The 27,029-nt window shown below is 45.6% G+C and overlaps 4 protein-coding genes across 5 annotated transcripts; 2 read left to right on the top strand and 2 right to left on the bottom strand.

Annotated features, from left to right (window-relative positions):
* Positions 1 to 100: 100 nt before the first annotated feature.
* Positions 101 to 13,086, bottom strand: avl9 (AVL9 homolog (S. cerevisiase)). The gene is made up of 16 exons (XM_028432578.1): positions 12,644 to 13,086; positions 10,301 to 10,421; positions 9,349 to 9,434; positions 8,654 to 8,725; positions 8,434 to 8,523; positions 8,299 to 8,365; positions 8,174 to 8,214; positions 8,053 to 8,091; positions 7,906 to 7,975; positions 7,097 to 7,581; positions 6,869 to 7,003; positions 6,582 to 6,801; positions 6,390 to 6,507; positions 5,557 to 5,610; positions 1,051 to 1,139; positions 101 to 974 (listed from the first exon to the last, which is right to left on the bottom strand). Exons 1-16 carry the CDS (start codon positions 12,725 to 12,727, stop codon positions 847 to 849), a joined length of 1,899 nt encoding a protein of 632 aa, XP_028288379.1. The 5' UTR covers positions 12,728 to 13,086; the 3' UTR covers positions 101 to 846.
* Positions 13,087 to 13,340: 254 nt separating this feature from the next.
* Positions 13,341 to 14,498, top strand: lsm5 (LSM5 homolog, U6 small nuclear RNA and mRNA degradation associated). Its single transcript, XM_028432580.1, has 5 exons — positions 13,341 to 13,464; positions 13,801 to 13,896; positions 13,986 to 14,013; positions 14,113 to 14,185; positions 14,277 to 14,498. Exons 1-5 carry the CDS (start codon positions 13,428 to 13,430, stop codon positions 14,307 to 14,309), a joined length of 267 nt encoding a protein of 88 aa, XP_028288381.1. The 5' UTR covers positions 13,341 to 13,427; the 3' UTR covers positions 14,310 to 14,498.
* Positions 14,499 to 14,583: 85 nt separating this feature from the next.
* psme2 (proteasome activator subunit 2) lies at positions 14,584 to 16,781 on the bottom strand. The gene is made up of 11 exons (XM_028432579.1): positions 16,572 to 16,781; positions 16,315 to 16,347; positions 16,171 to 16,233; positions 16,007 to 16,093; positions 15,884 to 15,932; positions 15,716 to 15,813; positions 15,574 to 15,642; positions 15,435 to 15,502; positions 15,304 to 15,358; positions 15,141 to 15,227; positions 14,584 to 14,804 (listed from the first exon to the last, which is right to left on the bottom strand). The coding sequence occupies exons 1-11, from the start codon at positions 16,617 to 16,619 to the stop codon at positions 14,724 to 14,726; spliced, it is 738 nt and encodes a 245-aa protein (XP_028288380.1). The 5' UTR covers positions 16,620 to 16,781; the 3' UTR covers positions 14,584 to 14,723.
* A 2,242-nt stretch (positions 16,782 to 19,023) lies between these two features.
* LOC114453392 (E3 ubiquitin-protein ligase RNF31-like) lies at positions 19,024 to 26,789 on the top strand. Of its 2 annotated transcripts, XM_028433265.1 has the most exons (24): positions 19,024 to 19,243; positions 19,792 to 19,997; positions 20,171 to 20,317; positions 20,398 to 20,553; positions 20,643 to 20,699; positions 20,847 to 20,982; positions 21,183 to 21,344; positions 21,426 to 21,576; positions 21,658 to 21,809; positions 21,887 to 22,011; positions 22,092 to 22,334; positions 22,421 to 22,762; positions 22,905 to 23,090; positions 23,222 to 23,428; positions 23,529 to 23,702; positions 23,864 to 23,962; positions 24,156 to 24,245; positions 24,381 to 24,495; positions 24,997 to 25,109; positions 25,217 to 25,330; positions 25,476 to 25,524; positions 25,672 to 25,768; positions 26,053 to 26,218; positions 26,384 to 26,789. In XM_028433265.1, the coding sequence occupies exons 2-24, from the start codon at positions 19,794 to 19,796 to the stop codon at positions 26,429 to 26,431; spliced, it is 3,333 nt and encodes a 1,110-aa protein (XP_028289066.1). In that variant the 5' UTR covers positions 19,024 to 19,243; positions 19,792 to 19,793; the 3' UTR covers positions 26,432 to 26,789. The 2 variants fall into 2 exon arrangements, with proteins under 2 accessions (XP_028289066.1, XP_028289067.1); XM_028433266.1 differs by lacking the exons at positions 24,997 to 25,109; positions 25,476 to 25,524; positions 25,672 to 25,768; positions 26,053 to 26,218; positions 26,384 to 26,789.
* Positions 26,790 to 27,029: the final 240 nt, after the last annotated feature.

The following is a 27,029-nucleotide window of genomic DNA, read 5'->3' as shown; positions in this document are numbered from 1 at the left end:
AGCTAAATAATTTAGCCAGCACGATAATGCTAACAAAGTTGGCTAGTTAATGCTAATTGGCAGTTCAAATAGTTACCTTAGCAACATAATCATCTTTGAGGATTTTGTCTCTTCAAAATAAATACTGGAAATTAGATGAATGTAAATATAATATCCCTATTTTTCACTTGCTAAACTAAAGCTAGCATTAGCTAGCTTGTTGTATCGCCGTTTTTTTTAGCCAGCTTCACATTTAAAGCTACAAAAAATAAATAGTTTGGGTTTTGCTTTTCTTACCAACATATATTTTATTTCGGTTTTCAATTATGTTTTGACTTAAATGTTGTTTTTCCTCACACGAGTGCTGTTGTTAGCAGCAGCACCTAGCCTTTAATTTTAGCATTTACAACTTCTATTACCAAAACAACCACAATGTTTCCTACAGAGGCATTAACTCATGCTGTTCAGTAAAAATGACACAGGTTTGATTTTTTTTCATAATTTCTCAGCAAAATATTCAGTTATATTCAGAGAAATTATAAATATGCAGCAAAACCCAAAGACACCATCTGCAGCGTCTGACAGGAAAGCATCCAGCGATACGAACCGCAGCAGAGAGAATCAGGCGGTGGGGATGTAACACGGCCTGCTGAGTTTTCTGGTTTTGATCGAAAGCAGCGGCAGTCTCTGCCTCACAGTGGATGTGGACTGTACAGTTAGTGTAACGGCTGTTCTGCCAGATACAGAAAAAAAAGGCCAAGAATCTCCAATCAGGGATTCATGACCAATCTGTTCAGACTCAAACCAGGTCTCACTCCGCTGACCCTCCGAATTCACAATCAAGGGGGTAGGAACAGAGTCGCTGGGTCACGGTTTGGCCTCGGTGGCGGGATCAGGAGAAGCCGTGGTGGCTATCGGTGCAGGCTGGGCCAGTGTGGAGAACCAGGAGGACATGGCCGACTTAGCGCTGGTCAACGCGCCGCCCACTGACTGACCTGAGAGCAGAAAACATACGAATGTTACTTTTAAGGATGTTGCAGGTTGCTGCATTGAGCCGGACATGTTTCTCACCCACTGCCTTCCCGGTCTGGACCATGCTGCGGCTGGTGGTCATCATTGCGCTTCCGATCTTCTTACCCCGCTCGCTGTTCTGCACCGAGCTGCAGAAAGAAAACAAAAGAACTCACAAACGGCTGCGCCTGCCTTCACCTTTCTGTCCCTGGTGTGACATTGAAGACGTTCTTCCTTTCCAGGAAACAAAATACACAAAAAAGTGCTGCTGCTAAATGTTGCGCCAACCTGTTAAGAGGGGGATTATACAACAGCAGGGAGGACTGAGCAGCAGTCGCAGGTGGTTGAACCTGATGATCAGGAACAGCAGCCTGGTGCGAGTCCAACACACAGCCTTTCGCAAGGATCCCTGCTGACCTGACATTCAGCAGGAATCTGGGTAAACAGCAGCGCTGTTACCAAGGCAACGGGGGAACGTGTCGGCAGCTGCAGAGGGCAGACGTCTGTCACTCACAACCCTCTAATGACTTTCATCGGTAAACAAGTGTTGAGGAACGCCACTGAACTACTAGCCTGAACAAAACAAAGCCATATTAGCCTAAAGCTAACATATATCAGAGATGTGTGTGGAACCTTCCCTACAAATATCCAATTAGGTTTTGAAGTTCACAGAAAGTTTATATTTCTTTCAGGTAATTTTAACTGATCCAAATGTCCACACAGCAAGCAATGATTGGTCAGAGTCTGACATGCCACCTGCTTATTGGTTTTGTGTAATTACTCGACCCAGAAGAGGTGGTTGAACATCCTGTACTTCCTACTGATTCTTCAACAGCTGTCAGCGAAGAAACGAACCTGCCGTAATCCAGGGTCAATCTAAAAGAGACCTGCAGGATGTCAGTCTGGCATATGAAACCTGACCCCCAATGAGAAACTGAGATGTGCGCGTGCTGCTGTCATTCCTCCACAACACACACGGCACCAACATGACACCACTCGATGGAGCATCAGCTCTGTGGCATCTCAAGTCAGGCGGCCGTCACTCGCAGGGCGCCGAGCCAATCCACATCACCAGCCGTGGTCACCGGGCGATTATTCCTAGGATCAATAATCTACCTCTACGGCTGCAGGTTTCAATAGATAACATGCATTTATTATGTCACTGGCTCTCAGGAGTCAAATAAGTGTGACATTCAGTGACACACCTCCCCTGCTGCTTGTGTGTCTGTGCACACTCTCTCTTATCACTGGCTGACCCAAATAAACAGCTCCTTATGCTCTGACAATAAAGACCGATCCTCCGACAGCGTGCAGTGTGTGTCACATGACTCCCGATTTCCTGAGAACATCTCTCTGCCGCCGGCTGCTCTTTGTCCGGCGACGCTGAGGATGATGATGATGACGAGGGAACCATGAAAAGGGTCAGCCTTGTGTTCGCTGCCAGTGCTCCCATAAGGAAGTCAGGCATGGGGCCTAGCTGTGTTTTTGTGTTTATCTGGAGTGGGACATTTTTTTTTAACTTTCCAAACCAACATCCTGACAAGTCGCTGTTGCCCCACTAACCTCGGCTTCCCCCCTGTCGTCCTGTCTCATGTTGCAGGGAAATAGCTGTGTGTTTACTGATGTAGGAAAACAGGGAGAGATTCCTACTGTCCAAGACTGATGAGTGGCAACAAGGCAACACTCCAGGGTCAGGGCACCCACATGATCCATGTGCCAAGAACCTAACAGGTTCTCTTATTGGCATGACTACATCTCTGGCTTTATTTGATGTTAATTTATCGTTTTCAATGTTCTCCTACATGTTTCACAGATTAAGTGTCTTTAATTGACTTATCATGCTTTTGTTGTGTTAATGTATCCTGGCTCTTCTAGAGTCTTAGGCCCCGTTGCCATGGAGACAAAGTTATTTTTGCTTCCGTAAAAACAGCATTGTTTCAGGAAATGCGTGCATCCACACGAATCTGCACAAACCACTGAAAACACTGTAGTACATATGTCAGGCCTGTAAGTAGCGCTGTAACGCTACCACAGAAGCACTCCAAAAACAGAGAAGAAGACACAGGGCACGCACACAAAACTCGTGGGATGTAAACAGAATAACATGGATCTAAAACAAGCTCCGTAGTTTGTTGTTGTCGAAGTGAGCGCATAGGGGTTGAGGGGGAGGTGGAGCTGTGTCGTCATCGTTTCAGAAAAGTAGCATTTTGGGCGTCCACCACATGCAGGACATGGAAACGGCGTTTTCAAACATATCCACCCTGGGACCTGTGTGCAAAAGTTGTCATTTTCGCACCTCTAAATGATACAAAAGTTTAGCGGATACGTTTTCGTCTCCGTGTGAACGGGGCCTTATTGTGGACAATTAAAACAAAAACTGTAGTTCCCTGATTGACCAATTGAGGCTCTGGTGAGTTAACCCACCCATATGCCTCCATGTTAAAAAAAGCAATAAGGAGTATCCTGAAAGGACACATCAACGCTGCAAAACTCGCACCGCTAATGGGAAGGCATCCAACCAGACACACAAAGCAGAATGAAGGAAAAGCTGCAGGGCTCGAACCCTTTAAAGGAAGCACTCTAAAGGGCACAGACTGCAGAGATCACACCGGTCTAGTCAGTGGAAGACTCCCTGGCTGTCACGTTGTGCTGTCTCTGTCACCTTATAACTTGGTACCATCTTTACTCCTTGGCCATTCGTACACTGTATTTTCTTGGCACACAATGCATCTTGGGATATGCCTGCTACGACCCCCTCTGATCCACACCTCACACACCACCATCACATCACACCCAGCTATAACCAGGCAAGTCAGCCTGCAGCATAAGACCAATCTGACCCCAGTGCAGAGTGCATGGACTGGCCAAAGGCTGGATTACAATCGGGCGACGGGCCCACGCACCAGCATCCCCAGTCCTCAACGACCCCATCAAAAAGGACCGTCTGTGCTAAGAGGAAAACCGAGCCGGGGCTTCAGTGACATAAACGTGAGTTTAATGTTTGACAGTATTTCATGTCATGCTTGATGATGATGACTATCTTCCTTAGAAGGATGTGCTGATGAAGACAGCAGCAGCAGCAGGTGACGGGGGACATCAACCTGCGTCCAATCATGTGCAAAGCTACCGCTAGGCTTACAGAGCAGGATGTAAATAGCACATTACCGTTAGCTTAGCTTTGCTTAGTCAATGGAGTTCAGTCTCTCAACTAGCATGTCACGAGCAACAGTGAGCAAAACAACACGAGCTCTCTGTGCTCATCTGTTGTGCGCACACGTGTCAGTGCATGTGTGGCATGTTTGTGTGTGTGTACGTGTGCATCGGGCCGCCGTGCGCAGGCAGCAGCAGCAATAAATAGTTTTAAGAATGGAAGGTGATGTCATCAACATTCGTGCAGAAACAACTTTAACAGTGAGTTTCTTTTTAGGGCCCGAGCACCGAATGGTGCAAGAGCCCTATTGAAACCCTAGGGATTATTATTTTTCTTTTTTTTTTTCAACTCAATGAGCACATTTTTGGAGGCCTTAACATGCCCCAAAAGTCACCAAACTTGGTGGAAAAATTGGTTCGCCCGAAAAATTTTGAAATTTGTTGACTTTTGAAACGCACATGGGAAAATGGCTCTATAGCGCCCCCTAACGCGTAGCCCTTCTAGCCAGTTTGACACAGGATTGTGAAAATTGGCACACATATTTATCACCCCAAGACGCACAAAAAAGTCTCTTGGACCCCCCCTCCAAACCCAATCCTCGCAATGTTCTGTCTCCTGATTGGACACTGTGCACTTACACCCTGTGCAGTTTGTTTGTTTGTCTATGTTTGTTTACTGTGGCATTACCACAAATTTCACAGCAGCCATGTCACCCAACACCCGATGGTAAAGTGAGAGCGCTGAGTATCACAGCCAAGCAGATCGGCCGTGTTCGCACCATAAAGCTAAGTTAGGGATGGAGACCCCCCCCCCCCCCCCACTCTGTGTGTGTGTGTGTGTGTCAGGGGCATTTATCAGCAGCGTAACACTAGAAGAGGCGCTCCAGCTGTGGACGGAGTCGCCTTTCATCCGCACTTCCAGGAATGAAACTGGAGCTGTTGGCTGAAGACATTTTTTAGAATGAAGCTTGCTCATAATTGATGACCTCAGCTGACATAAGACCCTGGCTGCCACCGCAAACCCACCCACCTACCCTCCACCCGAGCAGCCTCCGATCCGCAGAGCTGCTATATCCATACACAAACACAGCTCATCAGGTCTAAAAAGAGGCACTAGGAACTTTTAAAGAACTTTTCACGTTTTCATTTTTTCGGCCTGTTCCTGTGTTTTAAAATTAATAAACTTTACAAATAGATAATAATAATAATAATAATCAGTCAAACAAATGTCTCCCACCTCTTTCCTAATTTTGAGTTAGCCTCTCCTCGCCAGTAGAGGGCAGCAACATACATGTTTTAAACTGCATCAGCTGAGTCACAGAAGGAAAGGGGGACTGTGTCTCATTTGTTATTAACGCCTCACACGTTGCAGTGGGCGGACAGAAGAACGAAGCAGAGGAGTGGAAGAGTACTCACTGTGAGAGTCGTAGTTTCACATCAGCAACACTGTACTGGCCCTGGAACGGGTGACTGCAACAGACAAATACAGTACAAAGATGATTACATGAAGCTTGTTCCATACTCCATGAGAACAGAGAACTCCCTCCCCGGATGGTAAGAGTAAAAAAAAAGTTTGTTTCGGCACGGAGGTGCCATACTCCCAGAGAAGTGTGTGTGCATACAGCCCTCCTACACAGCACACGTCACACACAAAGGGTTGACAGTGCAGTTGTATTGCAAATTGTGAGCACAGTCGTGGTTACCTGGCCTAACAAGCTGATAATGTTCAGGGAAGAGGGCGCACAGCATGACAATAGATAGAAGATCAGTGCAGCTGACTGTAGCAGACCTCTGGTCTGTGTGAGTTTAGTTCTGTGAACGTGTGGATGACTGTCTGCAATAATACATCCCGTCTCCCGGTGTTTAATGTGCGCAAGGCGCTGTAACACCGTGATCAATACTGGGGTTAATTTTTATCGCCACCTTTTGGACGCTCTCTCTGTGGCCGTGTTTCTCCTTCCAGGAGCTGTTTGCCAGCTGCTGATCTACACTGTCCATCATCGTTGTGCTTCAGCACATTCATCACGCCCACAAAATTCTGATTAATGACAGAATTGTTCTCGCACAGCACTGAGAGAAAAAGTTCTGCCCGGGCCATGTGTCCGAGAGAGATGCAGAACAGGCGCTCCGAGAGAAAAATGACGTCATTTTGTGGGTGTAACGTCGGCAGCGAGGAGCGAGTTCTCTGTTCTCGTGGAGTATGGATCCAGCTTAAGTCTCAAGCCATCCCCCCTCCTCCTGTCACCTACCCCGGGGTGATGGCGGCCATGCCGGGATGCTTGTTGCTGAACCACACGCGGTAGTTGTGGGTGATCTTCCACGCTGCGATGAAAGGAGCCCCGTAATCAGCCAGCAGCCTCTCATTATCTGCAACAGGAAACAGAGTTGAGAGGAGGAGCCAGTGATCAGAGGAGAAACCAATTATTGTATGAATCTGTTACCTTGCTGTAATGTAGAGGACAGTAAGGAGTGCAGGTAGAGGGTGAACTGGGCTCTGATCCACTCGTCTCCACCCTCCCAGCCCGTCCCATCCAGGAAGACGTCGTCGCGGTTCTCCGTCACATGCTTCACCAGGTAGTCGGCGAAGCGCAGATCTGCTGTTGTGAGGCTCAGGCTTTTTCTGAGCTCTGGGTCCTGGATCTGGATACGAGCTTCTTCCACCTGCAGAAGCATTCTGTATGTAGACGTGTTCCCATTAAATTAACAGTAAGACATACTTCATACTAACTTCAACAATGGCGTCGCTGAGGTGCCTCTGCTGGCGGAATAGGATGTTTGTCGCCCCGGCAACGAAGCCTCGTACTGTCACATCTGATAGGAGATGGTGCTGCTGCAGGGCCATGTAGGGCAGACACAGGTAACCCTGGCAACAACAGAAGACAAAGGTCAGTGTGTTTTACAGCCGTCAGACGGGTGCTTATCTTACCACAGACACACAGACATCAGCTGTGGTCACCTTGGTGAAGATGGGGAGTGGCATGCCATACTGATCCTCCTCCAGACCTGACACCAGGCCCTGGATGACTCCCCCCTGACCGCTGGCAGCCTGTGGCTGCACAGTGATTGGCGTCCCAGGTTTGGAATCGAAGGCGTCTGGCAGCTCCGCCCCCGTCTCTGCTGCCTCTTTGGGCCCGGCTTCCTCCAACACGCTAGGGTCCAAAGTCTCCCAGTCGCTCTCGGAGGACTCCGGAGAGGTGCGGGAGGGCGGTTTGAGGAGATGGCTGTCGCTCTCCGCGCTGTTCCCAGAGGACAGAGAAGAGTCTGCGGCGTGCTGGGCCGTCTCCACGCCCTCCTGCTCCAAAGTTGAGTTTGCGAGGTCGGTAACGGACACGGAGACGAACTCCTCAGCTCCTGAGATACTCTCCACCAGACTCAGGTCCTCTGACACGCTGCTCTTTGGTCTGTAGTGGGACGAATCCACCAGGCCGTGCTCAATCATGCCTGCACAGATGTCAACATTGTCAACACATTTTTACGGCACTAGTGGAAAAACCTAGTAACTTATTTGCAGCTAAAATCTTTGGCTGCAGATAGGTTGGTCATGTGACCACTGGTCACAAGTGAGTCAGGTGTGGCTTCCTAGTTGCGCTGAGAAATGCAGAATTGTGTTTATTGTTCATTATTTAAGCTGAGATTTTCCAGTAAAACAATGTGTCACACATGATGCATTCACAGACCATCGGAAACTTTAAAGCCAGACATTTCTTCCTGCTCTCTCTGTTTTAGACTGCCTGTTTTACTGCAGGGATTTTACACTCCACTGACCTGGAAACAATGATAAAACCGTCATCAGAGTTCCTACTAGTCTGTTGACAGGAGACACGTAGAACAAGACCTGCAAAGCAGAAAAAATGATATGTAGAATCATATTTCACCACTGTCAAACAAATATAACAGAGGACAAAGTCTCACCTTCTTCTCCAGCAGAATGAGCTTAAAGAGGAGGACAACCTGTGGAAAAAGATACAAACATTTCACACAGTGCTGATGCTTTAATGCATTATTTGTTTAAAATGATCTTTAAACATCCTACCTTGTGTTGAAAGTGCAGTATTAGATCTCTCGGTGATAACCCTGCAGAGAGAAAATCAAAAAGAGTTAGGTCACAGGTCCGACGAGGAACAACGCGGTGCTGACATCCAGATGTGTTATATTTACCGAGATAAACCTGTGATCCCTCCAGGGAGGAGCCCCTCAGAGAGCCGTTCATGTGGTCGTAGAGTTCCTGTGGAGGAGACGCGTTAGAGGGACAGCTGATGACAGGATGGCGAAAGACATCGGGACTTTTCTCACCTTAAGAATGGAGATCTGTGAGAAGTCTTTCTCTTCAAAGTAGGCGTGTGTGATGAGCTGGAGTTTAGCTTGAAGCAGGCCGTAGAGAGGCTGCAAAGAAAGCAGATTTCCCTCCTTTCATTCCTGTTAAGGTCACGGTCATGTTTCTCAACTCTTGATTGAATTTGGAGATTTAAATTGAAACTTATTCTATTATGTTATCCTCCTTTGACTGACTCACCACTCGACTGAGGACACAGACGCTCTTCTGAACTGTCTCCCGGGTGACGTCAGCCTGTCGCACCTTCAGGGCCTGAACATGGATTCGAATTCAGATTTTTTAATCACAAAACTAGAACTGACGTACATCTACAAAGGCAAAGATTTACTTCAACTGAACTGTGTTAGATGGGCCAGAGCTCACTGCTCTGTGCAGACAACCAATGGCAAGACAATGGTATCTATGGAGGCTGACTGAGTATAGACTGACTTGATAAATGCATGTACTGAGGAAGGCAATGCTGCACTTTTCTTTTTTTCTTTTTTTTTTAAACCTCTTTTTCTTTTTAAACCTCTCTTAAAAACAGACACAGAAGCACAAATGTCTACATACACAATATGGAAATACGCATTTGGACAGTAAGCCACCTGTCTCTGGTTCCCTGTCTAACCCATTAAGTATTTACACAAAAATATATTCATTATCATTATTGTTCCGTTTCTGTTGGTCTGGACAGAGAAACATTTTAGGACACTTTTCCACTGGATGGTCCGTAAAGTGTGAGAATACACAAGCTGAATAATAATGGCCAATCAATCAACAATGCAACCAACCATCAGACTGCAGCTAAATAACATGCATGTGATGTCCATTTACTTTTGCTCATGTCTGTCTGCTTTGCCTTCATCATAAACAGAAATATAACCCGTACTGACCTTTGCTTCTATCTGCCGATAGCAGGACACTCCATACACACACTTCTTGTCTCCGCTGAGGGGCGGCAGGTGAAAATACACAGTGTCTGCATGAAGAGCGGTCATGTTAATATATCACAGGGTGAGCTATGATAACACAGTGTTTGTGTAAGACAGAATTAACATCAAACACTAAACTGTACAGTGATCAGATGCATGACTGGATAAACTGGCAGGCTGAAAACAAAAACTGTGTGGTCGCTTCTGATTGGCAGTTGATGATCTGCCCAAACCAGTCGTTCTGCACATGCACAACTACAACTCACACGCCTTGTAACAATAAATGCTGCTTTGAGTCCGATGAAGGGGTTATAAAACATTTTAGAAGGGGAAATAATAACGTTACTAATAGATTCTTTATATGTTTGAAGGATCTTCTCAAGCAGAGAACTTTAACTGATTGACAGAAATGTGATTTTATTAATCTTTTTCTGCAGTCAGACATAAAAAATGCCACAAACACTCTCAGCTCATTTAAAAGCATACGGACTACAATCTATAAACCTGCATTTCACTACTGAAACTGCATAGTTGACCTATAAGAGGCAGCAAATGAGAGACTGTCCTCTTCGTGTCGTCACCACAGATGAAAGTCTCATTTCCTGCTTTCGCAGGACAGCGTGTGGTGAACCACAGGGACATCACATGACAGCAGCAGCCACCACACACACACACACAGCTCACCCCCAGTACTCTCTCTTTACAGCCTAGATTCTGTATCTGATTGCACCTGCTTCAAAAAAACTGACACAGATTTTACGGTCAGATGAGGATCCGAGGAGCTCCGGCTCACATGTCACCACAAGTACAAGCTTGAACTTATATTAAAAGCAAACCATTGCAATAGAGCAATAAGATCCACCAACAAAAAACTGTATTTGAAGCTATAGAGAGGAATGTTTGTGTGACATACCCTCCTGGTAGTTGTGTGCCCCATCAGGAAGTGCCAGGAATGGGAGGTACTTCCACTCCTCTGGCAGCAGGTTGCTGTCATGACCCTCATCTGGCAATAACGGCGGGTAGGAGAACTCAACCTGAGGAGGAACCAAAGAAGGAACAGACATTCAGGCACCAATTTACCCTCCATGTTTCAGACCTATTAGGGTTTTCTGCCAATATGTTATGTAGCAAAAGACTGAAGGAAACTTTGAGTCAGGAGGAGGAGCAGTAACACTGTATTTAAAAAGATAATCATCAGGGTCACATGGAGGAAGAGCATGAGAGAAAGACCTGCCAGAAGCAGGACTACAAGACACCATGGGTGGCCTTCGAGGCTGCATGAAGAGGATTTGTTGGGTAATCATACTAAAAAGTCTCAAGCCAACTTTGTTGGCATTACTGGAGGGCTGAAAAATAGAGCCAACGAAACATTAAGGCAGCAGAAGGATCCTGGAGATGGATTAAGAGAGGAGACCCATGATGAGAAGCAAAGACTGCAGGAAGACGAGCTGTGTCCTGACGAGCTGTATGTATCATAAACAGGGATACAAACAACCACCAGTCAAACATTTAATCTCAGGGTAATGTCAGTGAATGGCTCGTTCTGCCATAAAGCCCGAGCCTCCAGCTAGCAGCCACAGTCAAGAGCCTCCGACAAGATTGACCTTAAACCTGCTGGCCCTGAACGCCACACAGCCAAGGATGATGCACTCTGTGAGGATCCTTCAGGGCAGGAAAGCTGCTCCTCACTCTGAAGAAGTGATGCTCTCAGTAGAAACACATTCAACAGCAAACAGATGAATGGATTTTTACAAATAAAATTGAATTAGTATGTACAGTACAACAATTTCCTACGCAGGCGTTACCAACAGTGGAGAAAATAGGAGCTCCACATGCCATAAATATTTAATTATTTCCAATTTTACAGTGTCTATAAGCCAATTTTTCACTGTAAACTTTTTCTGTTCTCAAACAAATAAAAAATCTGCACCTCAAACAGGTAGCTAAAAGGTATAATATAATAAATCTGTTATTTTTAAGGTGCGTGTCTGCTGCACCACTGAATGCTGAACTGTCTTTCTTTCCCATGCTGCCAGAGAAGCAGATGGGCAGCAGCAGTAGAATAAAAGAAGAGGAGGGCCGCTTGAGAAGCAGACAGACAGGATTAAAGAGCCAGGAACCCAATCTTCTGAAGCCCAGCAGGAGATCACTGACCACTATCGGATAACCTCCACCAGCACCAGAGGCTGCAGGCCCATTACAGGCCACAAAGCAGACTGTAATGCTGTGTGCTTGAGTCTCATCTTTACATCAGAAACACTTGGTTTTTTGTGTCGCCGTGCACACAGCAGCTGCTCACAGGGTCCAGCTGAACGGGGCCACAGGCAGAAAAACAGATGGAGAGCAGCAACAACAACAAGGAGGAGGCTCAGTGCTTGGTTTAATGGCTGCCGCTTCACCCAGTACATGTAATGAATATCGGAGAGGAGGAGGTGGTCATTAGAAGATGTTGTGCTCTGCACTTTCACTAATTAGCAGGTGTTTAAACGCTGCTTCTGTCATGCGGGGAGGGTCAGCATGTCAGGGAGTGATGAGTTAATCTTTGTCAAGCAGTATCACAGACGCCAAAACCAACATGTGACCTCTTAGATTTAGTAAAAAGAAACTAAATAATGGACTTGTTTTCAGGAAGAATGTACCATTTGAGAACATGTGTGTAGAGGGGAGGAAATCAGTTTAGATGTAAGAATCCGATCTTTACACAAAGACTACAGCCAACAGCCACTTTCATTATCTGCATGTCTGTCAACACTTTTTAAGAATCCCTCATTTAAGCAAACATCACACAGCCTCCATTACAATCTGCTGTTCTTTCAAATGATCATTTTGATTGCAGCAGAGGACACGTTTTCCTTCAAATCTGTGTCATCAGTTATTAATGATGTGGTGAAGATGAAGCTGCAGTCTGCACTGAAAACACTGTGAGCTGCTGTTAAATACACTGAACTGGAAAGATGTCCAAGTTGGCAGCAGAGCACATGTTACATAACCCTGAGAGCCCAGAGCAAACAGCTGATGTCAACCTCTCTTCACTGCAAGACACAACAACAATGGTGGTATCATAGCACCAGGGTTGCTTTTAATATAATAATGACTGTTGTATGTTTCAGTTGAAATGCAGATACTGTCAGTACGCAGTAACACAGCTGTTCACAGTCAACATACAGAGATATAGTGGAAATGAGCCTTTACGTCACTTCAAGAGCCACTTAGCAGTTAGCCAGTGTTAGCATGAAGCCATGGGGGGTTCTCGTACCTGACAGCCCTTTTTGTGATGAAATCCAACAACCACGATGTGCAGCACCGGTCCCTTCGCTTCGTCTCTGCCGTGAGAGTCCATCCCCCCTGCTTTACTGGCAGTCCGGCGTTGTTGCTAAGTCGGGGGTCGGATGTAAACACAGCGAGCCGAGCCGATTCTTTAGCCCCAAATCGATGAGTGACTGACAGACAGGCAGGCAGCACAACAGCCCCAATTACAGCCCAGATGGTTTTCTCTTCCGCTTCGTCCCACTGCGCCAGCGGGTGACAGACCGGAGCGAGAGCGCTCCCTTCTGCGCACTTCCGTGTTCGACTAGCTAAACGTTTACAGCTAACGTTAGCATTCTATCTTTTAAACATAACAGACATACCGTTTCTATACCCGATGATTATATTCAGTCAAGTCAAATTGTTATTCATGACTCTTAGTTTTTAACTAGCATATGACGTACAAACGGGATGTTTAAACGAGTTTTTCTGAAAATCAGGAACTATCTTGTCTTTATTACCTACATCTTGTTACAGACCACAAAGAATTACGTCATGTGATGCCAGCACTCGAGCGGAGCTGCAAGAAATAAAATAATTTGAATCTATCACATTCTACTAATATGTTTTCAGTTCGATCAATAATATTTATTTTCTATTCGGTCTCGAATGTATGAACACGCAGTAAATTCAATGCTCTCGAATTGATTAATTAGTGTTAGATTGCTTTCGTCTGGCACCTGACGATCTTCTGTCGATTGGTTCTGACTGCTGGGAGACTCTTTTGATTGAACATGGCGGCTACAAACCCATCACAGCTGCTTCCACTTGGTTTGTGAATTTTAAATGTTTTAAATTTCTTTGTTAGGTACTTAAAATGTATTAAATAAAGCGCGACGTGACGGTCCCAGTTTGAGCAGCAACAGACAGACAGAAATCCAAGTTTTAGCGATGTTTTGCTAGCTAGCGTTAGCCGCATGCTTGCAGTTAGCTAGCTAATGTCACACGATTGTATAATCTATCTCGATATCCTCTTTATAAAGATGGTTGTTGTTACTACTAATAGTTGTTAAAGTGTAAGAAGGTAAAAAGGACAAAATACAAGAAACTGAGAACTGAAAGCAGACTATAAATTAACAAAATATGTCATTGTGATTTCTTTTGCAGAGCTTGTGGACAAATGTATTGGTTCCCGAATTCACATTGTCATGAAAACTGACAAAGAAATAGTTGGCACCTTGCTGGGTTTTGATGACTTTGTCAGTATCCTTTTGTTTAAAACGTTGTTGCATGAAATGAATTATTTTACTGTTTGTTATGGTCGATGTTGTCCTTAACTCAGTGTTTTACAGACATGGTGTTGGAGGATGTGACAGAATTGTAAGTGCGCATGTTGTTTTTGCTTGAAACACGCTGTTTTTAAAGGTTATTACTGACTAATGTGTTGATTTAACATGTCTGTATTTATGTGTGTTTCAGTGAAATCACACCAGAGGGAAGACGGATAACCAAACTGGATCAGATCCTTCTCAATGGCAACAACATCACCATGGTATGCCAGCACTCATTCTGGAAGTTTCTCTGCTGTATCGTACTTCTTTTTTTTAATCTTACTGGATTATTAAATATATTTTCCCTTGCAGCTCATCCCGGGTGGAGAGGGACCGGATGTGTGAGGATGCTAAGATGGTCTTTGTGAAAAATGTGCCCTTCCTGTGTTAGGTTTCCTGAGTTTAACATGTAATTATTATGTTATCGGTTTCCCTCTTGATCTTGTGGGATGAAAATATTTTTGTAATAACTGAAAAGTTGGATGTCGCACACAGAATTTTTGTTATAAATAAATCTGAGAAACTCATACAAAACAGTTTTTATTCATTCACCCTCGTACAATTTTAACTTTAGTGCAAATATTAAGTGTTACCATAGCAACAGTGATAAAACCACAAGCCAGTTATTCTCCATGTTTATTGAACTAATAAAAAGCAAAAATTGTGAGACTTGAACGATTCATAACTGAACAGAGAGAGTTGATTGTAGAATTTGTCCCAGTGGTACCTCCTGAACATCACCTCCTCCTCCCTGCAGCTTCAGTACATGGAGGGCTTCTCCTCGCCCTTTGGATTAGTTACCTTCTCCAGATTTTTGTTGATGATGTCATAAAGTTCAGCCTGAAGGTAGGAGACAGGTTAGTTTTTTAGTTTTAACTTAAGTACAACACACTTAATGATGAAACACCTGGTTCACAACATTTTGAGTCAAAGTTTGACAGATTGTGTATAAACAGTTGAAGATGCTCTTTAAGCAGCTACAGCTATAAAATGCTGTTTACACATTGATGAACTGTGTTATAGGGGCTGGAGCCTATCCCAGCCATCTATGGGTTAGGTGCACCCTGGACAGGTCACCAGTCCATCACAGGGCATAAAAGAGCTCATTTACTTAGATAATTAAAATCATGGCCTAAATGTTTAAACTTGTGACATTAGTACATCAGTCTGACTTACATAGAAGCCGCGGATGTCCAGCACAATGACTCTGATCTCAGCATAGATGGCCTCATCCTTTTCATGGACGAGCGAGCGGTAGTCCATCTGATGGAGAAAGTCAAGTGTCATTTTTTAATACATATATGTTACTGTAAGCCTAAATCTGTTAAGGATCACTCACCACATGAGTGTCTTTGGAAGCTTTGGCTACAGCATCCCCCCTCTCTGAGAAGTATCTGAGGATGTAAACGGAGATGATGGTGAAAATGATCCGCACAGAAACACACTTCAAAGACGTTCACTACAACTTACTTATTGATGTTAGTTTGAAAACCGTCAACTTTGGTCTTTACTGCAGCGATTCTCTCCAAGATTTTCTCCTGTGGTGAAAAAAATACTGTTAAGCACATTTTAGTGCAATTCAAAGGGAAAAGAAGAAGAAGACGTGAACCTGAATGGCGACGCCGAAGTCATTTCCATCTTCTATTTTTGGAATGAGGTGCTGGATCCAGCAGGACACCTGCACGGCAGAGCAGAGCGTAAGTCCAGAGCCTCATCATTCTTTATTATTTGGATCAGTACAGTTCACTTACAACAATGATGGTCTCTCTCAGAGCCACTATCTCCGGTTTCACCCTCTCTAGCAGCACCATAATCTTCTCATTCCCCTTAATGAAGCCGCATTTTGGAGCTGAGGATGAGACAGAGTTCAGACAAAGCTTTGATGTTACCTGTCCTGAAAGACAGCAAACACACATCACCTTTCTTCTTTTTCTTCTCATCATCTTCGTTCTTGTCAGTCTCCATTTCCTGAGGGTCAAAAAAATGGTTATCTCATAAGATCTCATCAGGTTCTGTAATCTGTGAGAAGCGTGAGTCAGCACCTCTTCCTCTGGGGCTGGGGGGTCGGGTATGGGGATGTCCAGCGAAGCCTGAAGTGAAGACATGTCTGTAATGCTGAGAGCATCATCCTGAAACACACACACACACACAGGGTGAGACTAAGCAGAGACCAGGAGGTCAAAGGTCATTAAATGAAGTACTGCACCCTGAGCAGAGCGTCCAGCTGGATGATCTTCACAGGGATGTAGCTGGAGAACAGATTCTCTGCCTGCAAACACAAACAAGAGGTTTTTGAAGTTGTACGACGTGTATAAAGTCTCATAAAAGTGTAAAAAATGTCTGAACCGACCTCATGGTACAGAGACTGGCGGAAGTTTTCCACCTGCAGACAAATGAAAAGGATTTAAAGCTGCTGAGTCACGTCAATAAACTGGATTTACTTTCGTTTTCCTCTCAGAGGGGGATTTCCGCTGCTCCGACAGTTTTAATCTTAACTGACTGTTTCCAACATATTTGCACTAAACATCCAAAAATCGGCCTGTTTCAAACTCACAGTGGAACAAAGTTTTCTGTCGCTTTGTGCCTGATCGCAGCGGATCCACTCACCTTCACCGCGCTGGCGCTGCTGATTTTCAGAGTCGACGCCTTTGACATGATTCAGCAGATTTTCAGGTTTACGATGAACAGAATAAAATAAATATGTGTGAAAAGTGGGCCCAGGTGGCTGCAGCAGAGAACAATACGTCTCACCCCGTCTGATTGTTTTATTTCCTCATTCAGTTCACTTTCGGTTTTGGGGTCGGATGATGCCGTTTGCGCCTCCCACTGTCTGACGGCAGGCCTGTTCAGTTTAATGAAGACTTTCAACGCGTAACATTAAAATACACTCAACAAAAATATAAACGCAACACTTTTGTTTTTGCTCCCATGTTTCATGAGATGGACTTGAAGATCTAAACTTCATTCCAGATACACAATATTACCATTCCTCTCAAACATTGTTCACAAATCTGTCTAAATGTGTGATAGTGAGCACTTCTGCTTTGCTGAGATAATCCATCCCACCTCACAGGTGTGCCACATCAAGATGCTGATCTGACATCATGATTAGTGCACAGGTGTACCTCAAACTGCCCACAATAAAAGGCCACCCTGAAATGTGCAGTTTTGTCTCACAGCAAAATGCCACAGATGCCACAAGCATTGAGGGAGCGTGCAATTGGCATGCTGACAGCAGGAATGTCAACCAGATCTGTTGCTCGTGCATTGAATGTTCATTTCTCCACCATAAGCCGTCTCCAAAGGCGTTTCAGAGAATATGGCAGTACATCCAACCGGCCTCACAACCGCAGACCACGAGTAACCACACCAGCCCAGGACCTCCACATCCAGCAGGTTCACCTCCGAGATCGTCTGAGACCAGCCACTCAGACAGCTGCTGAAACAATTGGTTTGCATAACCAAACAATTTCTGCACAAACTGTCAGAAACCGTCTCAGGGAAGCTCAACTGCATGCTCGTCGTCCTCATCGGGGTCTTAACCTGACTCCAGATCGTCGCCGTAACAGACTTGAGTGGGCAAATGCTCACATTCGATGGCGTCTAGCACGTTGGAGAGGTGTTCTCTTCACGGATGAATCTCGGTTTACATTGTTCAGGGCAGATGGCAGACAGCGTGTGTGGCGTCGTGTGGGTGAGCGCTTTGCTGATGTCAATGTTGTGGATCGAGTGGCCCATGGTGGTGGTGGGGTCATGGTATGGGCAGGCATCTGTTATGGACGAAGAACACAGGTGCATTTTATTGATGGCATTTTGAATGCACAGAGATACCGTGATGAGATCCTGAGGCCCATTGTTGTGCCATACATCCATGAACATCACCTCATGTTTCAGCAAGATAATGCACGGCCCCATGTTGCAAGGATCTGTACACAATTCTTGGAAGCTGAAAATGTCCCAGTTCTTGCATGGCCAGCATACTCACCGGACATGTCACCCATTGAACATGTTTGGGATGTGCTTGACCGGCGTATACGACAGCGTGCACCAGTTCCCACTAATATCCAGCAACTTCGCACAGCCATTGAAGAGGAGTGGACCAACATTCCACAGGCCACAATAGACAATCTGATAAACTCTATGCGAAGAAGATGTGTTGCACTGCATGAGGCAAATGGTGGTCACACCAGATACTGACTGGTTCTGAGTCCCCAGACCGCCAATAAAGCAGAAACAAAATGCACATTTCAGGGTGGCCTTTTATTGTGGGCAGTTTGAGGTACACCTGTGCACTAATCATGATGTCAGATCAGCATCTTGATGTGGCACACCTGTGAGGTGGGATGGATTATCTCAGCAAAGCAGAAGTGCTCACTATCACACATTTAGACAGATTTGTGAACAATGTTTGAGAGGAATGGTAATATTGTGTATCTGGAATGAAGTTTAGATCTTCAAGTCCATCTCATGAAACATGGGAGCAAAAACAAAAGTGTTGCGTTTATATTTTTGTTGAGTGTATTATATATAGAAATGATGCAGCAAAACTCAAATCAACAGAATTTTTACTGATCAGACTGTAAACAGAAATCTATTGAGGGTAAATGCCAATCCAGCCAACATGTTTAGGTAAAAGGTTATTGAATTAATGAATAGTATACACAGTAAACTGGTTTAGTAAATATATTTATTATTCATTATGTGACTATATTTACAGCCCATTCTTTACTAAAAGTAATGTTTTTGTGTATTCACAGCTAATCTTCTCACATTTCAAATATGAGGACACTACATACATAATATTATATATTTGTGTTTTTGTTGATATCTCCAAACAAATTTGCCCTTGGATCAAAACTAAACAGTATTTAAAAATATTTGAAATTTTATTATTATGTATTTAAAACGTCTTTTAACGCCCAGCATGGACAACAGGTGGGATTATGACTTTTCTCTGTTTCTATATATTTATTTGTAAATTTTATTGTTTCAGGACAAAAATGCTAATTATGAACTGTAAACATTGTGCTTTTATTTTGAAATTGAAAGCTGGAGCGGAAGTGCAGCAGGACTCTCACACGCTAAACTGTATTTCCGCGTTCACAGCTAGCTTCAGACGGTGCCAGCTGAGCGCAGGTGAAACTTTAGCCGCTGCTGTCAGTTTAAAACTCATTATTTACATGAATGCTGACGTGAAGACTTTCCTCCGGGAGACGGGAGGGAGATTTAAGCGGTAAAAGAAGGCCCAAGCAGCGAATACGTCTGACTTCACAGAGCAGGTATGACGCTAGTTGTTTAAAAGCTGTGTTAAAGTTTCGATTTCAACTGTCGTGAATTGCTGCTGTGTGCTGAAACTTTAGGACTTAGGGGACTAATGACTGCTGTTAGGCTGCTCACTGAACAGACATGACAGACATGACAGACATGAGCTGATACTCAGCTGTTTACGACTGAGTAATCCTGGACTTTCCCTTATTAGCATCATGTGGTCATGTGACGGAATAAAAGTTAAATTAGTGAAGTCCCCAAATCTCTGTGAACCTCCTATTTCTGATGAATGTTTACACACACACCTATCATATTAAAAAGCATACAGTATGCGTACTAAAGTATTGGATCTCTGTGACACATTTAGAAAAGATGTTTGTGTTAACTTAGAAATTGTGTCATGACATCTAGTGTCCAGTAGGGTGCGCTCAGATTCCAGAGTACTCCCACCAGTGAGGAGATTTTTAAGTGGATTCAGGGGATATTGACTCCTGTTTTTCCTGTTTGTGTGTTATTCAGCGTGTCCACCTCTCACATCTATTCACTTGTGTGTTTCCAGAGATGAACAGCAGCCCTGCATCGGTCCAGATGGAGGAGGTGAGGAGGAGAGCCCAGTCGCTGCTCTCCTCCTCGGGCTCGGCTCAGGATGTGAAAACTGAAGTCCAGACGATGGCCGGCATCTCTCTGCCTCTGTCAGAGAAATACCTCCACTTCGCAGCAGAGGCCATGCTGAGGGACAACACGGCAGGACGCAACAAACAGGAGGTGGTGACGTCTCTCTCTGAGGACCTTGTAGTGCTGATGATGCTGTGTGATGATAGTTTTGGTCCATTTTTGCCTGAGCTAACACAATGAAAAACAAATGACAAAAAAACTGTCAATAAAATGTTGATAAAATGGGAGGAGTCTCTGTAACTTGGCCCCATTTCCTGTTTCAGGTCTTGCATTCTTTGAACATACTGGTCAAGGCCTTGAGTATCCTGGAGAAATATGGATGTAACCTGATCTGTCCCAGCAGGCCTAGATACTGGAGGAGCGTGAAGCACAACAACCCGGTCTTCAGAACCACTGTGGATGCCATCAAGGTGAGTATGTAGCTTTGGAGTTTTAAGACGTTTTGGTGCAAATTACAGATCATACTAATTAACTCGTGTTAATAACACAGGGAGGCAGAAGAGTCCTCTTTCTCTTTGGTTACACCAACCAGCAGATCGACGGCCTCAGCTTTCCAGATGAAGTCAGTGAACCAGATGCTGGGAAAGTTGCGGCGGTGACGCTGGAGGTCATGACCTTACGCACAGAAGTGGACATGGTCCTGAAGGTTTGTATCCGTCCTTAATATGCAGCTGTTGTTTTTTTGTGAAGGCATATTCACTGTTTTCCATTTCCTAAATCTCTGTGTTTATTTAGAGCACCCATCCTCATCCAGAATTCCTAAAAGATGTCATCCCATCTGTCATCCCACAGGTGTGTACGCACATCTCCACTCGCTGAAACCTCTGTCAAACACGTACAGTCTTCATATGCATGATAGCGGTACACAGTTTCCAGTGTTCGCTTGTTTCTGGTGACTCCAGTTTGTGTCGTTTTGACTGTTAATGCTGGTTTCTTTAGAAACTGGTGACTGACTCTGTGGTCATCCCGCCTGGAGAGGAGCAGCAGGCAGACAAACCACAGACCTTGTCCCCTCCTACTAAACCTGCTCCGGGGCCTGGACAAGTCACACAAAACTTGCAGACGCTGTCAGCAGGTGAGCGGCTCCCATACATGCTGTAATCGCTGATGTTTCTGCACTTTGTGACTCACGGCCTCAGTCAACTGCTTGTTGTGTAGCCGAATGTTTCCAAGCAGGAAGAGAGGCGTGCCCACAAAAATGTGGAATCGGCACAGTCAGAATATTTGTAGAGCAACAGTCCGTCTCCTCAGTATGTCCTTTCTTTATGTCTCCAGGCTCTCCTGCAGCCAGTGTGTGTGGTTTGTGTGGCGGTGCTTCATCTGTGCGATGTCCGTCTTGTGAAAATCAGTCGTACTGCGACGCATGCGATGACCTCGTACACCGCCACCCCTCCAGAGCCAATCACAAAAGAGACAAACCTCAGAAAACCAAACAGGGTATTTAAACATCACAAAACATCAGCAAATGATTTTTAGTTCTGTGTGTGAAATGTTTTTTTGTGTGTGTGTGTTGTGTAGAAAACTGCAGCATCTGTGGCATCGCTGCTGTCCACGCTCAGTGCTCCACCTGCATCCAGAGGCTGTGCCTGAACTGCGACCGGCTGTTCCACTCCCACCCCGACCGCAAAGGACACAACAGAACGCCCGTCACACCAGCCAAAACCTCCAGGTGGGAAGACGAGTGTGTTCACCATGTGTCACAGTTAATGAGTATTTCCTCTCACATGAATCCGTCCCGCTCACATTTCAGTCCGTCTTTGTCTCCATGGAACTGCGCTCATTGTACTACTGTGAATGAGATGCGAGCCGTTCTCTGTGCAACCTGTGAACGTCCTCGACTTGCCACCGCTGCATCCACCAGTCAGGACAGCCCCCTGTCTGTCCCCTCATCGCCAAACACAGGTGACGATAAAGAACTGTTGATTAGATTTTGCATCAGAATGAATGTGTGGTTTGAATGTGTGTGTTTGGTCCCTCAGAGTGGCAGTGTAAGAGCTGCACGGTTGTAAATCAAGGCAGCAGCATCCTCTGTGTGGTGTGTGAGCGCCCTCGTTTGGCCACCCGCCCTCCCACTGCCCTGGCGGTGCCCAACTCAGAATCAAAGGTTGGTGTCTCTGTGAGTGAGTGAGTACTCTGTCTCCTCATATGAGCCTGTCCTTCATCTCTGCTCTCTCCTCCTCACAGTGGACCTGCCAATTCTGCACCTTTGTCAACACTAAACCCTCTACAGTGTGTGAGATGTGCAACCTGTCATGCAAAGACTCTGCCGGAGTTTCTCTGCCTCAGTCTCTCCAGCAGACACCGTCCAGCATTAAAGATCAACCTCAAGCGAATCCGAGGCCCCAACCAAAACCCAGAACCAACCTGGAGCTGAAGAGGCAGAACACCATGAAGGAAGACGGACTCACGCTCATTCACCAGATCAGAGTAGGACTAAAAATGTTTCAATTCTATCAAACTTTTAAAGAATACCACAAGGAGTTGATGCTATGACGTTTTTTTTAAATCCCCAGGAAGCAGAAAAACAAGGCGTCAGCCCAGAAGAGGTGTACGCCGCCCTGCACATGTGCAGCGGCAGCAACGTTAACCCCTGTGACTGGCTGAAGTCAGAGCTGCCACACCTGCTAGACGAAATCTGCGCCATGGCCGCCTCTGTCCAGCTCAGCATCAAAACAGGGAACACTGGGATGCAGCCGGTGGTGGAGAGAGACGGAGCAGAGCCGGAGCAGAGCGCTCTGAACGGCATGGGTGAAGGCGTGAAGCTGTCCCGGGCCGAGGCCAAGCTGGCCTGGCTGGCAGCGGGGGGAGACACGGACAGAGCTGTGAAGCAGCTGCTGAGAGACCGACAGGTCAAGGTAGGAACAACTGAACATGATACATGCATTTTTCATTTTCTTTTTTTACAGTTTCTCTTGATTTCTTGAGCTAACAAATGACAATTTTGAGATGCTGACACACAGGCAGCAGACATTAAGCTCTGCTTTTCATCATGTGCAGATGAGGGAGCTGCACTCTCTGGGTTTCCGGGATGTGGCTCAGTGTGAGGAGGCCCTGCGGCAGAGCGGAGGGGAGGTGAAGGGGGCTCTGTCTCTGCTTCAGCGCCCTCTCCTGGAGGCTTTCCACCAACACATTTGGACCGACCAGCCTGAGCCGCCAATCGATCCCAAGAACCCGGACAAACAGGTTAGGTCGGGTCAGGCTGTAAATCACCTGCGGGCTTTACTGTGCTGATGAAGGCGTGACATCAAGAACATCAGGGGAATTATGTTTGGGTGTGTGTTTGTTTTTGTTTCTACCTCCGCTCCCTGTTTTAGAGGATGTGCAGGCGTCTGTTGGCGCTGTACGACCTGCCCAGCTGGGGGCGCTGTGAGCTGGTCCTGTCGCTGCTCCAGGAGCCAGGTGTCACATACTCTCTGGAGGATGTGGTGCAAGCTGTGAAGGAGTCACATGACAAAGATTTTATCAGGCGTCTCCTCAACAATGAGTGCCCCTGCTGCTTCTGCATCCTGCCCCGCAGCAAGGTGAGCCGCTCAGACGCTAACAGGTCGATCCTGGCAGGAAGCAGTTTGTTGATGTATTCACACCAGCTTTCTTCTTCTCCTCCTCCTCTCCGTGCTGCAGATGCAGTCACTGACGTCCTGTCAGTGCTCTGTGTGCCACGACTGTTTCGGGCAGCACTTCACTATCGCCGTGAGAGACAAACACATCAGGGACATGGTGTGTCCTGTCTGCGGCGAGCCTGACATCAATGACCCTGAACAACTGGACAGCTACTTCTCCACTCTGGACATCCAGGTGAGCTGAGAGAGAAAGAGCGTCACAAAGGTTCTGATTGGCCTGTTCATACAGTAAAATATAACTCAGTTTCCTGGTCAGAACTACAACCTGTGGACTGGGAAGGGCGATGTGCCACAGTCCTTCCTTTGACAGTAAAATGTCATGCTTTGTTTTTCCAGCTGCGCGACTGTCTGGAGCCCGATGTTTACGAATTGTTTCACAAAAAGCTGACCGAGCACGCTCTCATGAAAGACCCCAAGTTCCTGTGGTGCTGTCACGTAAGTTCCTCCTGACAGAAAATAATAATGGCTCCACTTCATTGTCCTCTGATCAGCTGTCACAATCTGATTTCTTCTTCCATCTGTAATTTGCATGACAAGCTGTTCATACTTCATACTAAGCTCTGTTTTTGATGGTGACTGAAGCTATAAAAAAATCAGATAGTAACATTCCCTAAAAATGTTTTCTCAGTGTACATCCGGCTTTATCAATGAAGGAGACCAGCTGAAGGTCACTTGCCTGTCCTGCCGCAGAAGTTTTTGTGCTCAGTGCAAGAAAGCTGTGAGTACAAACCGCCTTACAGCCCTCTGTCCCATGTAGGAGTCGCCCAGCTTTATCATACTCTCAGCCTTGAAACGCTGGCGACTCTCCAATCTCCAATCTCCAATCTCTCTCTCTCTCTCTCTCTGATGTCAGTGGGAGCCTCAGCACCAGGATGTGACCTGCGAGCAGTTCCAGCTGTGGAAGCGAGAGAACGACCCGGAGTACCAGAGGCAGGGCCTGGCCGGCTATCTGAGAGACAACGGCATCAGTGAGTCTCGCCTACAACCACAACCACAACTTTCATTTCACTTTGTGGTCACTCTCACTACACTGCACCAGTATTTATGTACAGCACAGTACATGTGAGTCGATCACAGCTTCCTTGTGGCACATAGGGCAGAACGTTTTATTCTTAGTGCAAATGCTTTATTTTGGAAAAAAACGCCATGATGCGTTTAATGACCACTGGAAAGACAAAAGTCCTACCTGTATTTGTTGTTTTAAATTTACAGCTGTGAACAGTGTCAATTAGGTATTTCCAAGGTTTTAGGGGCTCAGAGGATTTATAGTCACCCTTGGCATCAGGGAGTGTTGCATTTCACTGGCACAAAGCAGGGGAGGCAGATAAACCAAGATTCTTCAAGGCTGGAATTTCAGTGGGAGAGCTTCTCCATCAGTGCCGACTCCAGCGAGGCCTTGAAAAACATCTAAATCTCTCTTCCCTGAGCCGGGTTAACAGAACACATGTACGTACTGTGTCCTCTCGCAGCCTGTCCTCACTGTCGTTTCCAGTACGCGCTGGCCAAAGGTGGCTGCATGCACTTCAGCTGCTCCCAGTGCAGGTATCAGTTCTGTAGCGGCTGCAACAACCCCTACCACAAGGTGAGGTCAGATCCTACCATCAAAGCACAGGGGGTCACTGCTAGACCAGCCTAAAGACTAAACAAAGACACTTTCCTTTACATGTCAACAATTCCCCTTGACTGCAGACTGTGTGTAAGACGATTAAGTGCAACATCAACGGCCTGCACGCTCATCACCCTCGAGACTGCCTCTTCTATCTCAGAGACTGGGAGCCACCAAGACTGCAGGCGCTGCTGCAGGTCAGGGGATTCGGGTTTTGTTTCCATGTGATTCTGATGTGTTTGTAGACAAAAGACAAAAACAAGACGAAAAGTGTCAGTGTCAGTGTAACATCAATGTAATCACAAACATTTAAAGTGTGTTTTCTGGTCTTTGTGTCCTCAGAGGTTCAATGTGGAGTTCAACACTGATCCTTCCATCGGCACTCAGACCGGTAAAACTTTTTTTGTATAGAAAACCTTTAATAAAATAAGTCATCCATTCTCCACTGTCCTGAAACCTGGAACACCACATGAATCAGATCTGCTCTCATCACTTCCTGTTAAAAATATGGTTTCCCTCCTGTGGTGTTTGGGGGCAGACGCTTGTGGTGTGATGGAGCAGAAGGATGAAGCAGGTCAGCAGGTGGACGCACCGTGTGGTATGAAGACGCAGCCGGGACAGGCTGGACTCTGCGAGTGAGTGATCACACACTGACAGTCTGTTAACATCTGATGGGCAGACTGTGGATGACACTGTGTCACTTCCAGAGCATTAACAGTTAGCTGATTTTAAAGCCAGATAAATAATGTGCTAAAGATTTTACTATTTCTAAGGAAGACAATAAACGGTCAGAGCTACACGTTTGTTGAGGAATTGAATGACATGTCTGTACAGCTTCTCTTCTTGCTGCTATATATTATTGATCAGTACAGCGAGCCGCCTGTTTTATGGACTAACACTGTTTCATGTCTGTGTGCAGGAAACACTACAAAGAGTACCTGGTGAGTCTGATAAACGCTCACTCTCTGGACCCGGCTGTGCTTTATGACGGCGCTGAGCTGACCCGGGCCTGTGAGAGATACCAGGTGGACGCACAGCGAGGAGAAGCCGAGGACGACAACGCTTACAACGCTCGCCTGCTCAAGGTAAGGCACACAACGTGTTCATGCAAATCTGACAGGGAGCGCAGACTTCATAGTTACACTCCCTGCAGGGATCACACACACCGCCCAGGACACAGCTGTGTTTCCTCCACAGAACAGAGGCACGTCAAGCTTCTACTGTAAAAATGTTCTTTTTGTCCATCACAGAAACTGATGGAGGTTCCTCTTGGAGAAAAAGTTCCACGAAACAAATGAATGGAAACCAGATGCATCAACGATCAGCTTTTAGAGCCCAACCACAACATTTGTGAAGCTGCTGGGATGACTCCTGCTCGGAAACATTTATTATTGTTTTTCTCTAGTTCTCACGGTGTCATTATGTCGATGACTGTACGGTCTGATGTGCCTTTAAATCTGAGATTCAGACTGTAAAGTTTAAGGAAAGCGATCTGTGGTGTGAATCCTACAAGAATCTTGATGATTTCTCTCTTTCATTTGAATCAAAACTGTGTCACAACAATGTTGGAAAATCTGACACAATTATATAAACGAATAAGACTTGTTTCAGGGGTTGAAATCAGCTCAATGAATAAATTAATATTTTGTAAAAACAGCTGTGGATTTATTGATGGTTTGCTTTACTGACACATATTACTGAAAGTATTCTGTAAGACACTCAGCTACAAGTTTAAGGATGACAAAATGTTACATCAGAAAATATTTATTTGATACTGTGGATAATTAGTGGGTGTATATGTCAGAAATAAGGCATAAAAATAACCGTAACTATAATGTTTACATAAACAAATCATGTCACAAATCCTAAATTTGTTACAATAAGAGTATATAGTGG

This window comes from Parambassis ranga, chromosome 20 (genome assembly GCF_900634625.1).
Source record: "Parambassis ranga chromosome 20, fParRan2.1, whole genome shotgun sequence".
In the NCBI taxonomy this organism is placed as follows: domain Eukaryota; kingdom Metazoa; phylum Chordata; class Actinopteri; family Ambassidae; genus Parambassis; species Parambassis ranga.
The sequence above is the reverse complement of the archived record's forward strand: the minus strand, read 5'-3'. Positions and strand labels throughout refer to the sequence as shown.